We start from the raw sequence: 15009 nt of genomic DNA on the forward strand, positions 1-15009 counted from the left end.
CCCCCGCTCCCCTCCCCCCGCTCCCCTCCCCCCGCTCCCCTCCCCCCGCTCCCCTCCCCCCGCTCCCCTCCCCCCGCTCCCCGCTCCCCTCCCCCCCGCTCCCCTCCCCCCCGCTCCCCTCCCCCCCGCTCCCCTCCCCCCCGCTCCCCTCCCCCCCGCTCCCCTCCCCCCCGCTCCCCTCCCCCCGCTCCCCTCCCCCCCGCTCCCCTCCCCCGCTCCCCTCCCCCCCGCTCCCCTCCCCCCCGCTCCCCTCCCCCCGCTCCCCTCCCCCCCGCTCCCCTCCCCCCCGCTCCCCTCCCCCCCGCTCCCCTCCCCCCCGCTCCCCTCCCCCCCGCTCCCCTCCCCCCCGCTCCCCTCCCCCCGCTCCCCTCCCCCCCGCTCCCCTCCCCCCCGCTCCCCTCCCCCCCGCTCCCCTCCCCCCCGCTCCCCTCCCCCCCGCTCCCCTCCCCCCCGCTCCCCTCCCCCCCGCTCCCCTCCCCCCCGCTCCCTTTTCCCCGCTCCCTTTTCCCGCTCCCTTTTCCCCCGCCTCCCTTTTCCCCGCTCCCTTTTCCCCGCTCCCTTCCCCCCCGCTCCCCTTCCCCCGCTCCCCTTCCCCCCGCTCCCCTTCCCCCCGCTCCCCTTCCCCCCGCTCCCCTTCCCCCCGCTCCCCTTCCCCCGCTCCCCTTCCCCCCGCTCCCCTTCCCCCCGCTCCCCTTCCCCCCGCTCCCCTTCCCCCCGCTCCCCTTCCCCCGCCTCCCCTTCCCCCCGCTCCCCTTCCCCCCGCTCCCCTTCCCCCCGCTCCCCTTCCCCCCGCTCTCCCTTCCCCCCGCTCCCCTTCCCCCCGCTCCCCTTCCCCCCGCTCCCCTTCCCCCCGCTCCCCTTCCCCCCGCTCCCCTTCCCCCCGCTCCCCTTCCCCCCGCTCCCCTTCCCCCCGCTCCCCTTCCCCCCGCTCCCCTTCCCCCCGCTCCCCTTCCCCCCCGCTCCCCTTCCCCCCGCTCCCCTTCCCCCCCGCTCCCCTTCCCCCCGCTCCCCTTCCCCCCGCTCCCCTTCCCCCCGCTCCCCTCCCCCCGCTCCCCTTCCCCTACGCTCCCTTCCCCCGCTCCCCTCCCCCCCGCTCCCCTCCCCCCCCGCTCCCCTCACCCCCCGCTCCCCTCCCCCGCTCCCCTCCCCCCCGCTCCCCTCCCCCCCGCTCCCCTCCCCCCCGCTCCCCCTCCCCCCCGCTCCCCTCCCCCCGCTCCCCTCCCCCCGCTCCCCTCCCCCCGCTCCCCTCCCCCCGCTCCCCTCCCCCCGCTCCCCTCCCCCCGCTCCCCTCCCCCCGCTCCCCTCCCCCCCGCTCCCCTCCCCCCCGCTCCCCTCCCCCCCGCTCCCCTCCCCCCCGCTCCCCTCCCCCCGCTCCCTCCCCCCGCTCCCCTCCCCCCCGCTCCCCTCCCCCCGCTCCCCTCCCCCCCGCTCCCCTCCCCCCCGCTCCCCTCCCCCCCGCTCCCCTCCCCCCCGCTCCCCTCCCCCCCGCTCCCCTCCCCCCCGCTCCCCTCCCCCCCGCTCCCCTCCCCCCCGCTCCCCTCCCCCCCCGCTCCCCTCCCCCCCGCTCCCCTCCCCCCCCGCTCCCCTCCCCCCCGCTCCCTCCCCCCCGCTCCCCCTCCCCCCCCGCTCCCCTCCCCCCCGCTCCCCTCCCCCCCGCTCCCCTCCCCCCGCTCCCCTCCCCCCGCCTCCCCTCCCCCCCCGCTCCCCTCCCCCCCGCTCCCCTCCCCCCCGCTCCCCTCCCCCCCGCTCCCCTCCCCCCCGCTCCCCTCCCCCCCGCTTCCCCCTCCCCCCCGCTCCCTTTTCCCCCGCTCCCTTTTCCCCGCTCCCTTTTCCCCGCTCCCTTTTCCCCGCTCCCTTTTCCCAGCTCCCTTTTCCCCGCTCCCTTCCCCCCCGCTCCCCTTCCCCCGCTCCCCTTCCCCCGCTCCCCCTTCCCCCCGCTCCCCTTCCCCCCGCTCCCCTTCCCCCGCTCCCCTTCCCCCCGCTCCCCTTCCCCCCGCTCCCCTTCCCCCCGCTCCCCTTCCCCCCGCTCCCCTTCCCCCCGCTCCCCTTCCCCCCGCTCCCCTTCCCCCCGCTCCCCTTCCCCCCGCTCCCCTTCCCCCCGCTCCCCTTCCCCCCGCTCCCCTTCCCCCCCCGCTCCCCTTCCCCCCGCTCCCCTTCCCCCCGCTCCCTTCCCCCCGCTCCCCTTCCCCCCGCTCCCCTTCCCCCGCTCCCCTTCCCCCCGCTCCCCTTCCCCCCGCTCCCTTCCCCCCGCTCCCCTTCCCCCCGCTCCCCTTCCCCCCGCTCCCCTTCCCCCCGCTCCCCTTCCCCCCGCTCCCCTTCCCCCCGCTCCCCTTCCCCCGCTCCCCTCCCCCCCGCTCCCCTCCCCCCCGCTCCCCTCCCCCCCGCTCCCCTCCCCCCCGCTTCCCTTCCCCCCGCTCCCCTTCCCCCGCTCCCCTTCCCCCGCTCCCCTTCCCCCCGCTCCCCTTCCCCCCGCTCCCCTTCCCCCCGCTCCCCTTCCCCCGCTCCCCTTCCCCCCGCTCCCCTTCCCCCCGCTCCCCTTCCCCCGCTCCCCTTCCCCCGCTCCCCTTCCCCCCCGCTCCCCTTCCCCCCGCTCCCCTTCCCCCCGCTCCCCTTCCCCCCGCTCCCCTTCCCCCGCTCCCCTTCCCCCCGTTCCCCTTCCCCCCGCTCCCCTTCCCCCCGCTCCCCTTCCCCCCGCTCCCCTCCCCCTGCTCCCCTCCCCCCCGCTCCCCTCCCCCCCGCTCCCCTCCCCCCCGCTCCCCTTCCCCCCGCTCCCCTTCCCCCCGCTCCCCTTCCCCCGCTCCCCTTCCCCCCGCTCCCCTTCCCCCCGCTCCCCTTCCCCCCGCTCCCCTTCCCCCCGCTCCCCTTCCCCCCGCTCCCCTTCCCCCCGCTCCCCTTCCCCCCGCTCCCCCTTTCCCCCCGTCACTACTCCTCTTTCCTCTTCCCTGCAAATCCTCCCACTGCCCCTCTGCCACCCGCCGCCTCTTACTTCCTCGCTCCCCCAGCCCCACCTTCCCACTGAACACCACCATTTACTCATCTCTCGGCAGGTATTTCTTCAACAAGGAGAATGACTTCAATGACCTCACGGCTGCAGCCTACCACCGCACGACCCACCTCCTCGTCACCGGCTTTGCCTCTGGTATCTTCCACCTCCATGAACTGCCTGAGTTCAACTTGATCCACTCCCTCAGGTAGGCAGAAGGGAAGGAGTGCCATGCGGATGGGCCCTGAGATCATAAGGTAGAGGAGCGAAGTAGACCAGTCAGCCCATTGAGTCTGCCCTGCCATTCTCATATTGAGATGATCCATCCTCCCACTCAGCCCCACTCCCTGGCTTTCTCCCCATAATCCCTTGATGTCCTGACTAATCAAATATCTGTCAATTTTTGCCTTAAGTACACCCAAAAACCTTGCTTCCACAGCTGACTCTAGTAATATTCCACAGACTCTCAACCCTCTGCCTAAAGAAGTATTTCTACATCTCTTTTTTAAATTGAATCCCTTTTATCTTGAAGTTGTGGCATTCTGTCCTGGACTCCCCTATCATGGGAAACCACTTTGCCACATCTACTCTATCCGGGCCTTTCAGCATTTAGAATGCGTCTCTGAGGTCCCCCCTCATTTTTCTGTACTCTGAGTACAGTTCAAAAGCCTACAAGTGTTCCTCATCTACTAAACTTTTAATTCCAGGAATCATTCTAGTAAATCTTCTCTGAACACTCTCCAATGCCAGCACATCCTTTCTCAAAGATGGCACCCAAAACTACACTGTAATCCAAGTGAGGTCTCACCAGTGCCATCACATCCCTGCTCTTCCTCTCGAAAGGAATCCCATCATTGCATTCATCTTCTTCACCACTGACTCAACCTGGAGGTTAACCTTTAGGGTATCCTGCATGAGGACTCTCAAGTCCCTTTGCACCTCTGAATTTTGAATTTTCTATCCATCTGCCCATCTATTTCTTGTACCAAAGTTCATGATTGTACACTTCCCAACATTGTATTTCATCTGGCCACCTCTTTGCCCGTTCTCCTAATCTATCCAAGTCTCTGCAGCCTTTCCGTGTCCTCAGCACCACGAGCTCTGCCACCTATTTGGTGTCATCTGCAAATTTAGACACAAAGCTATATATTCCAATATATTAATATGCAATGTAAAAAGAAGTAGCCCTAACACTGACCCCTGTAGAACACCACTAGTAAAAGGCAACCAACCTGAACAGATCCCCTTATTCCCACTTTCTATTTCCTGCTTATTAACCAATGCCCTACCCATGCTAGTATCCTTCCAGTAATTCCATGAGCTCTCATTTTGTTAAGCAGCCTTATACATGGCACCTTGTCAAAGGCCTTTCGAAAGTCCAAATACCCAACATCAACTGCTTTTCCCTTTCTATCTTGTGATCTCAAAAAAATTGCAATGCATGATAGTCCTTTAAGGAATCCATGCGGAGATGAGTGATCTTTTCATGCTTCTGCCATTAGTGTCCTTTAACATTCCTTACCCCACCCAATAAGGACTCTAACTCTTCTGATCCTATGTCCTTTCTTTCCAATGATTAATATTGTTGCTTTCTAGCAGAGCCCCGCTGCCTTCTCCTACCTACCTGCCTCTCCTTGTGATATACTGTTTATCCTTGCATGTTCAGCTCTCAATGACATCCATTCTTTAGCCACAACATCGTACCCTTCAATCCATAACTGTACTGCAAGATCATTGACCTTGTTTCTAATGTTGCATTACCTTAAGACCAATTTTTGCATGTACTGTGTCTTGCCATCCCTCCAGCTATTATTTTGTCTCATTGCCTGCCTGTCATCATTGATGCACACTATCTTCACTTTACTACTGTTTCCCTCTTCAGGTGCAGCACTCTGGTTCCATCCCCTTGCCAAATTAGTTTAAACTCTCCCAAACAACCCTCCCAAAAGAGATCCAAGAATCTGAAGCCCTGCCCCCTGCACCAGTTTCTCAGCCACCCATTGTTCTGCCTGATCTCCCTATTCTTGCTCTCACTAGCTCACGGCACAGGCAGAAACCCTGAGACTACCACTCCGGAGGTCCTGCTTCTCAGCTTCCTCCCTAATTCCCTCTTAAGAACCTTCATTGGTACCAACATGTACCAAGACTTCTGCTGTTCGCCCTCTCCCCTCAGAATGCTCTGGACTCAATCGGAGACATTCCGTACCCTGGCACCAGGGAGGCAACACACTATTCAGGTGCCTATCAGGCTCACAGAATCTCCTGTCTGTTCTCACAATGGAACCTCCTGTCACTATTGCATACCTTTTCGTCCTCTTCACTATAGAGCCGTGCTCAGTGTTTGAGACCCAGTCCCTATAGTCTTCCTCTGTCAGGTCATCCCCCTTTGGGATGGCATAGTTAGCAATGTCTTTACAGTGCAAGCAATCGGACTGGGGTTCGAATCCCACACTGTCTGTAAGGAGTTTGTATGTTTTCTCTGTGTCTGTGTGGGTTTCTCCGGTGGCTCCTGTTTCCTCCCACCACTCAAAACATTCTGGGGGTTGGAGATTAATTGGGTGTAAATGGGCAGTATGGGCTCGTGGGTTGAAAGTACTTGTTTCCATGCTGAATGTCTGAATTTAAATTTTTAAATTGAAATTTAAAAATATTATCCAAAAGGATAAACCAGTGGGGGTGGTTCCTGGGGATGGGTGGGGTTGCTTGCAACCCTAGGGGATGACTGAGCCAAGCTGAGCCAGCTCCTGACCCTGCCATCTCTCTGTCTCCCCCTCCAGTATATCGAACCAGAGAATCAAGTCCATCTCCATCAACAGCTCCGGGGACTGGATTGCGTTCGGGTGTGCAGGTGAGGTGTGTGGGTGGTGTACCCTCCATGACACCCCACTCTCCAGGTTCCCCCTTTCCCCTTGTGCATTGGGTGGGGAAAAAGTGGATGGGAACACAGCGTGGGGGGGGTGGGTTGGAAGAGGGAGTCCACCTGTTCAAGAGTGGGGTTTGTGTGGATGGTAATGCAGCATGTTGGGGGTGTGGTGAGGAATACCCATTCCTCTCGGGTATTCCAGGTGAAGGAGGGGGAACCTGGAGGGGTTCAGAAGAATGTGGATAAAAATGAGGCCAATGAGATGTTCGGATCACCCACAGCCAACATGGGTCGAAGGGCCATTCCTGTGTTTCTCAGAACTGTGATTCCATGGACCCCTGCGGGGGAGGGTGTAGTATCCCAGTGGGGGAGGGGGGAGAATGATGGATTCTTGCTGGGGAGAGAGGGTGGACCCCTGCAGGAATGGGGGGGCCTGAGCCTCATGGGGAGGGAAAGTCTGACGCCCTCCCCTACTCCAAAAAAAAGTCCAGTGGGTCTGGACTCCCCAAGAGTAGAGGGATTGAATCTTGACCCGTGTCATGTGTTGCAGGCCTGGGCCAGCTCCTTGTGCAGGAGTGGGGACTGAGTGCCACTGAGAGAAGGAAGGTGGGAGTGAGACTGAATATCTCCAGGGGTAGGGGACTGACCCTCCCCAACCCTTCAGCTCTGGGGTAAGGGGACTGAGCCCTGATCCGTCTCATTTGTTGCAGGCCTGGGCCAGCTCCTGGTGTGGGAGTGGCAGAGTGAAAGCTATGTGCTGAAGCAGCAGGGACATTTCAACAACATGGTCACCCTGTCCTACTCCCCCGACGGGCAGTACCTAGTCACGGGAGGAGACGACGGGAAGGTGAGTAGCCCTGCACACTTCCCAATGTGTTCGTTTGGTGTTGTGGGGGCTGCTCTCACTGTGGGCTTAGGATAGGGTTACGGATCGAGCAGGGACCAGGGCTGAGGTGGGGACAACGGAGAAACACATGTTGCACAGGGTGTGGTTCAGGGAGGGACGTGGGACAAACACAGGCCATGCCCAGGTGGATGGCATTGACGATGGGCCAAAGGACCAGCTTCCTGAATGTAAAATGGTGCCGTTGGGAAGGATAGAAGCAGAGGGTGACTGAGGGATAACAGCTGGTTTTGTTCATGGGGCGGAGATTTGAGGGGTTTGGGGAGGTGGTTGGGTTGGGGAGGAGGTGGGCTGTGGTGGGGGTTTGGGAAGAAGATGGGCTGTGGTGGGGGTTTGGGAAGGAAGTGGAATGTGGTGGGGTTTGGGGAAGAGTTGGGGGTGGGTGATCTCGGCATATGGGGCATCCTGCCACAGTGGTGCTGTCCCGGTAAAGGTGATACCAGTACAGTAAGCCTGCATGGTGATTGTGCCGATACTGGACTTGGGAAAGTATTGGGTTCATAGAGAAATGGGACTGGGCACAAGTGTTACAATCAAAGATAATTTTGTTGAACACAAATGGGAAGACGCCAAACAATACTTCATTACTCTATTACTAAACAACTGTATAGACATTCACATTGGACTCAGGTTGAACTCCGATACCAGTGGCTGCCTATCTTCAACACGCTCCCGCATGTGTACACACTTTACAGAGAGGTACTTTTAAACTTGCTTCCGATTCCCTGTACCAACGGAGGTGCAGGTTTCTGCAAGCACTGATCTATTGCAGTACAATGGCTCAGCTTAAAGTGTAGTGCACACCTTACCCACGACTCCTCCAGTGATGTTCACTGTAGTGACCTGGTGTGGAGCGATGTCTGGAGCTTGTACCACAAGGCAGAGAAATCTGGTGTGCATCCATGTTTTATACTGTTCTGAGTTGGGCGTCTGGCCAACGACGGCATTGAGTCATTTAAACGAACCAACGGCAAGGGCCAGAGTCCAATCTTGATTGGCAGGTGATGACTTCCAAATAAGTTTCAGACAGGGAGGCCATGTGTTCCTCCACAATCCACATATAACAGCCGACCTCTTCCCCGGTAGGTGAAGGTATGGAACACCAGCAGCGGTTTCTGCATCGTCACCTTCACTGAACACACCAGCTGTGTCACCGAGGTTACATTCAACTCCACTGGCTATGTCGTGGTCAGCGCCTCCCTGGATGGGACAGTGCGTGCGTTTGACCTTCACCGGTGAGTGGCTACTCTAGCTCCCTGCCCTCCACACACATCCCCTGTCCTCGTTTCTCCAGTCCCCTGCCCTCGTTACCCCAATTGCCTGCCCTTCACGCCCCCTGCCCTCCATGCCCTCTGCCCTCGTTACACTGACCCTGGGGGACTCAGTGGCCAGGCAGTGCCCATGGGGAAGGATGTTCAGTCAGTGATCCTGGCTGGGACCTGCAACAGTGATAGACCACCTAGCCCCATGGACGCTACCTGTCCCACAGACAATCTGCAGCTTCTGTGTGTACTCAGGGTTTTGGCAACATGTCTTTTCTTCTTTGACATCTGTGTTGACTTTGCCAAATCCTCATGATTATTCCCTCCCCAAACCCCACCCTCTGTGTGCCAATCCCCCACAACATCCCACCGTGCTCCTGTTACAGGTATCGGAACTTTCGCACATTCACATCGCCGCGCCTTGCCCAGTTCTTCTGCATGGCCCTGGATTCGAGTGGTGAGATTGTGTGTGCCGGCTCACAGGATTCCTTCGAAGTGTTTGTCTGGTCGATGCAGAGCGGCCGGTTGCTGGATGTACGTGAGGGGGGCGGGAGGGTGGGCCCTGAGGGGAGGGGGAGGGGCATGGGGGGGAGAAGAGTGGCAGGGGAGGGGCTTGCGGGGAGGGAACTGACATGGGGAAGGGCGTGGAAAGGCACAGTGAACGGAGGTGCAGGGAGGGGCGAGGGGAGGGAGAGCAGGAGGGGATAGGCAAAGAGAGGGGAGCAGTAGGGACCTGAGGAGGGGGGTGGGGTGGGGCAGCGGGAGGAAAGGGGTGCAGGGAGGGTAGATGCGTGGTGAGGGGAGGGGCAGGGTAGGGACCTGGCAAGGGGAGGGTAGATGGAAGAGGAGGGGGCGTGGGGATGAGAGGGGAGGGGCGTAGGGAGAGGGTGCAGGGGAAGCATGAGGAGAGAGTAGATGCACAGTAAAGGGAGAGGGGAAGGGCACAGCAGTAAGCCACCTCACCCCCTGTTCCCCTTGGGTTTACAGGTGCTGGCAGGGCATGAGGGGCCAGTGAGCAGTCTGAGTTTCAACCCGACCCAAGCCACTCTGGCCAGTGCCTCCTGGGATAAAACAGTGAAGCTGTGGGATATGGCGGACAGCTGGAACACCAGGGAAACTCTGCGGCTCAATTCCGATGGTGAGCCTCCTATCTAGATGAAGGTGGGGGGGGGCCCTCCGAGAAATATTCCAAATGCTGAAAGGCCTGGATAGAGTAGAGGTGGCAAGGCTGTTTCCCATGGTAGGTGATTCAAGGGCAAGAGAGTACAACTTTAGGATAAAAGGGGATCGATTTAAAACAGAAATGCGGAAAAAAATTCTTTAGCCAGAGGGTTGAGAGTCTGGAACTTGATGGAAGTGAGGTCATTGGGTGCATTTAAGACAGAGATTGACAGGTATTTGATCAGTCAGGGCATTGAAGGGTTACGGGGAGAAAGCTGGGGAGTGGGTTGAGTGGGTGGATCACCTCATGAATAGAAAGTTGCAATAGATTGGCCTCTCTGCTCTGAAATCTTGTGATTTTACTGCCATGTGGTGTGGACGGAGGGTCACAGTTGGTGGACAGTGATCCCGAAGAGAGTATGTATGCTAGAAACAGGAGTGTCTATTCAAACCAATATTCCTTTCCTGCGCTATTCTCCAATTGCACCTCCCTCCAGAATGGTGTATTCCCGAATTAGGGACCCAAGATCGATTGGGTACCTTTTGGTTAGTGCAGCCCTGCTGGTCTGCACGACTTGTTTTGTGGGCTACAAATCTGTATCGTTTTATATCAGCAAGCAAGAAGAGGTGCAGAAAAGATTCATAAGGATGTTGCTGGCACTTAAGGGCTTGGGTTGTAAGCAGAGGCTGGATAGGCTCAGAATTTTCTCCCTTGAATGTAGGATGCTAAGAATCTTAATAGAGATTGGTGGAGCATGAATGGGATAAATAGACAGATCCCTTTTCCCAGGATAGGGAAGTGTAAAACTAGAGGGCAGGGTTAATGTAGTGGTTAGCTCAATACCTTTACAGTGCCAGCAAGCAGGAACGGGGTTTGTACTTTCTTCCTGTGACTCTGGTTTCCTCCCATTGAGGGGGGTGGGATATAGTCGAGATTGGGTATGGGGGGGTTAGGGTTAGGTCCTGGGGGGGGTGGAGTTGGCGTCAGTCCCAGCCCTCTCTGACTAGTTGATGTGCCCCCAGCACTGGCAGTGACCTTCCGGCCGGACGGGAAGGAGCTGGCGGTGGTCACACTGGACGGGCAGATCTCCCTATGGGACCACCGCACTGCTGTGCAAACTGGATCCATCGAGGGGCGGCATGACCTGCAGATGGGCCGCAGGGAGCAGGACAAGGTGACCGCCAGGCACTCCGCCAAGGCCAGGTACGGGGGAAATGGGGGAGGGGGGTCATACAGGGAAATCACAGAGGGATGTGAAGGTTCACCACCAGGACTTCACCAAGGCCATGTATAGGAGGGGAAGGTGAGGGAGGAGAAAAAGGGAGGGCTGAGGGAGGAGATGAGGCAAGGGGTCCAGGGGAGATGTGAGAGGAGTGGTGAGGGAGGAGAAGGGGAAAGGGTGACCTGGGGAGGAGTGAGGGGAGGAGATGAGGGGAGAGATGTCTTGTGGAAGCGTGAGGAGAGGGTTGTGGGAAGCATTGAGGGGAGGGGTGAGGGAGGTGAGTGAGGCAGTGTGAGGGCATGAGGGAGATGGTGGAGGGGAGTGGTGGGAGCTGGTGGGGGGATGAGGGGAGTGTTGGGGGGGGGTGAGTGAGCCGCTGTGTAACGTGGTTACCCCCCATCCCTAAAAACAGGTCGTACTCGGCACTGTGTTATTCTGCTGATGGGGCGGTGATCCTGGCGGGCGGATACTCGCGCTATGTCTGTATCTACCACGTGCAGCAGCAGTTGCTGCTCAACAAGTTCCTCATCTCCTGCAACCTGTCCCTAGATGCCATGGAGGTAAGTACACTCTGCGGGTGTGGGGGTAGGGGTCTGCAGTGGGCAGGGGGTCCCTAGTGACTGGGGGGAGAGGTACTCAGTAGAACGGTGGCAGGGACTCGACAGTAATTCGGGTGTAGGGAGGGTCCACCGTCTTTGGGGTGTAGAGATCTGCAGTGACCGAGGGTGTTGGGTGATTGCAGTCCCCATGGGGGCGGGTCAACAGAGACCAGCCAAGGGAACGGGTTTCATACATACTGACCCTCATGGGGGGGGGGGGTGGTTTGTGTCCCACGCACACTGACCCTCACTGGGGGAACATGTCCCACACATAATAACCCTCGATGGGGGATGGGTCCCAGACATACAGACCCTCACTGGGCAATGGGTCCCACACACACTCTGACTCTCATTGGGTGATGAGTACCCCCCCATCCCCACCCCCAAACCCCCCCACACATACACACACACACTGTCCCTCATTGGGGGATGGGTCCCAAAGACACTGACGCTTGGCGGGGGATGGGTCCCACACACTGACTCTTACTGGGGGAATTGGTCCCACATACACTGATGTCCCAAACATTTTGATCCTCAATGGGGGACGGTCCCACACAAACTGACCCTCACTGGGGGTTAATCCCACACACACTTAACCTCATTGGGGGACACATGGTCCCACACAAACTGACCTACTGTGTCCATTGTGCCAAGGATTTAGCGGCTGGGTTGTGTTAACACATTGCTCCCATGCCGTTCAGTGTAATACCTGGTTCTGTTGCAGGAATTCCTGGATCGGCGCAAGATGACTGAGTTTGGAAGTTTGGCGCTGATTGATGAGGGTGCCTCTGAGGATGGGGTAGCCATCCAGCTGCCAGGAGTGAGGAAGGGTAAGGCAGGGAGGGAGATGATTCTCTGTCCCATACGGTGACTGCTTGCTGTCACATGGAGCAGGTACACAGTGCAATGGTATTCTGTCTATCGCCACCACCTGAGTATGGCAGCGGTGATCTGTGTTGTAAGGGAATTATCTGAATGTCCTTCAGGACAGCACTCTCCTGTCCCATCCATTCTGCAGGTACCTGACTGGACTTATCTGCCCTCAGATCAACCAGCAGAGGAACCAGGGGTTGTGTCACCCTAGCAAGGAGGGCGGACCTTTCCATTGATGGACCAGAGGAAGCAATGGTCAGCACCCTCAGGGTCTGTCATCACTCTCACCCTCCTCACTGGGATTGCAAGGCCATGGTCTCCTGGGCAGTTGATCGCCAATGGGGCTATTTCTCTGAAGCTGATTCCAATGACTCCATGTTCACTTGAAATAATGATGCAGACATCTCATAGGTAGGACAGCAAGTAAAACCGAGAACAGAGAGAAGGCAGAATCATTTTGCCATTGTCAGGTTCACTCGAGAGGCTGATAGCAGCTGGTTGTGAGAAGGATCCCAGGAATGAGGGTTAACGTGTTTGATGGCTCTGGGCTTGGGAGTTCAGTATGAGGGGATTCTCATTGAAATTAATGTTTAAATTTTGATATTCAAACATACAGCACAGTAACGGGCCATTTCGGCCCATGAGCCCTTCCCACCCAATTGAACTACACCATTACATTTTTGAACGGTGGGAGAAAATTGAAGCCCCCGGGAAAACTCACGCAAACACGGGAAAAACATACAAACTCCTTACAGACAGCATGAAATTTGAAACCAGGTCACTGGCGCTGTAAAGGCATTGTGCTAATTGTTACGCCAACTGTTAAAGCACTGGGTTGAGTGGATGTTGAGAAGACGTTTTTAGGAGTGGGAGAGTCTGGGACCAGAGGGAAAAGCCTCAGAATAAAAAGACATCCCTTTAGAATAGAGATGGGGAGGAATTTCTTTGGCTAGAGGGTGGTGAATCTGGAATTGAATGCTACAGGGGCTATGGAGGCAGGTCATTGAGTTGATTTAAACTGGAGGTTAATGATTTCTTGATTAGTAAGAGTGTCAAAGGTAACAGAGTGCAATTGGTACTGAGCAAAGGCAGCACAGTTTTACTGGTGTCAGGTTCATTCAGGAGACTGAAGGTAGCAGGAAACTTCCCTTGAATCTGGGGATACATGATCTCGATGTATGAACTGTGTTTCCGCACCATGTAACAGTACTGGGAATTGGACCCCCGCTATGGCCACATTAAACCCACATACTTCTGTTTTCCTGCCATCAGGTGACATGAGTTTGCGCCACTTCAAGCCAGAAATTCGTGTGACATGTTTGCGCTTCTCTCCAACGGGTAAGGATCATAACATCAGAACCATATGCATGATGTTCAGCTTGGTGTGTCTGCTCTGCTGACAGAACTGCCTCTTTGCACACCCCCAGGGCAGGGACAGCACAGGTTAGATACAGAGTGAAGCTCCCTCTACATTGTCCCATCACACACTCCTAGGGCAGGGACAGCATGGGTTAAATACAGAGAGAAGCTCCCTTTACACTGTCCCATCATACACTCCCAAGGCAGGGACAGCAGAGGTTAGATACAGAATAAAGCTCCCTCTACATTGTCCCATCACACACTCCTAGGGTAGGGACAGCAAGGGTTAAATACAGAGGGAAGCTCCCTCACTGTGGTCCTATCACACACTCCCAGGGCAGGGATAGCATGGGTTAAATACAGAGTGAAGCTCCCTCTACACTGTCCCTTCACACACTCCCAGGGCAGGGACAGCATGGGTTATATATAGAGAGAAGCTCCTTCTACACTGTCCCATTACACAGTCCCAGGGCAGGGACAGCAAGGGTTAAATACAGAGGGAAACTTCCTCTACACTGTCCCACACACTCCCAGGGCAGGGACAGCACGGGGTAGATCCAGAATGAAGCTTCCTCTACACTGTTCCATTACACACTACCAGGGCAGGGAGAGTGTGGGGTAGATCCAGAGTGAAGCTTCCTCTACACTGTCCCATTACACACTACCAGGGCAGGGACAGCATGGGCTAGATCCAGAGTGAAGCTCCCTCTACACTGTCCCACACACTCCCAGGGCAGTGACAGCATGGGTTAAATACAGAGTAAAGCTTCCTCTACACTGTCCCATTAGACACTACCAGGGCAGGGACAGCATGGGCTAGATTCAGAGTGAAGCTCCCTCTACACTGTCCCACACACTCCCAGGGCAGGGACAGCATGGGTTAAATACAGAGTGAAGCTTCCTCTACACTGTCCCATTACACACTACCAGGGCAGGGTGAGTGTGGGGTAGATCCAGAGTGAAGCTTCCTCTACACTGTCCCATTACACACTACCAGGGCAGGGAGAGTATGGGGTAGATCCAGAGTGAAGCTCCCTCTACACTGACCCTTCACACACTCCCAGGGCAGGGACAGCACGGGGTAGATCCAGAATGAAGCTCCCTCTGCACTGTCCCTTCACACAATCCTAGATCAGGAGTTAGACACGAAGCTCCTTCTCTTGCCTGCAGGTAGGTGTTGGGCTGCCACGAGTACAGAGGGCCTGCTGATCTTCTCTCTGGATGGCGGGGTGGTATTTGATCCATTTGATCTGGATGAGGAAGTGACTCCGAGCAGCGTGCGGCGGGTGCTGAAGCGAGGGGACTTCACTGTGGCCATCATGATGGCATTCCGCCTGAACGAGGAGAAGTTGACGTTGGAGGTACTGGAGAACATTCCTCACGCAGAAAGTGAGTATCCAGGATCGTACCATTCCTGGGGTAGTCCAGAGATGGGGTCCTGGGTGAGAGCCTGGCCACTGGAGAGATGCTCCTCTTGTGACGGAGAGCTGTCATGGTCCTGTTGCTGAAGAAGGGAGACCTCCGCCTGTTGAAGAACTGGTGGCTGGTCTCTCTCCTGTACAGGGACTACAAGATCTTTGCCTGTGCATTGGCCAACCATCTGGGCTCTGTGCTGGGCGGGTTCTTCACCCTTACTAGTCATACACCATACACTCTCTCAGACTGGTCCATTCAGGACAATATCCATCTGGTCTTGGACCTGATCCATCTGTCCCAGGAAACAGGTATATCAGCAGCCTTTCTCTCCCTAGATCAAGAGAAGGTGTTTGTCAGAGTGGACCA

General features: G+C 57.8%; 1 protein-coding gene across 1 annotated transcript in view; it reads left to right on the forward strand.

Annotated features, from left to right (window-relative positions):
• pwp2h (PWP2 small subunit processome component) overlaps positions 1-15009 on the forward strand; it is a 39060-nt gene that overhangs the window by 18725 nt on the left and 5326 nt on the right. Inside the window, exons 9-19 of the mRNA XM_069892431.1 lie at positions 3048-3191; positions 5761-5831; positions 6557-6693; positions 7837-7985; positions 8399-8546; positions 9000-9150; positions 10197-10377; positions 10809-10956; positions 11720-11825; positions 13141-13206; positions 14398-14616. Of these exons, the coding sequence (XP_069748532.1) occupies positions 3048-3191; positions 5761-5831; positions 6557-6693; positions 7837-7985; positions 8399-8546; positions 9000-9150; positions 10197-10377; positions 10809-10956; positions 11720-11825; positions 13141-13206; positions 14398-14616 (1520 nt within the window). The remainder of the gene's footprint in view (positions 1-3047; positions 3192-5760; positions 5832-6556; positions 6694-7836; positions 7986-8398; positions 8547-8999; positions 9151-10196; positions 10378-10808; positions 10957-11719; positions 11826-13140; positions 13207-14397; positions 14617-15009) is intronic.

The sequence above is a fragment of the Narcine bancroftii genome, chromosome 7 (genome assembly GCF_036971445.1).
Source record: "Narcine bancroftii isolate sNarBan1 chromosome 7, sNarBan1.hap1, whole genome shotgun sequence".
NCBI lineage: Eukaryota > Metazoa > Chordata > Chondrichthyes > Torpediniformes > Narcinidae > Narcine > Narcine bancroftii.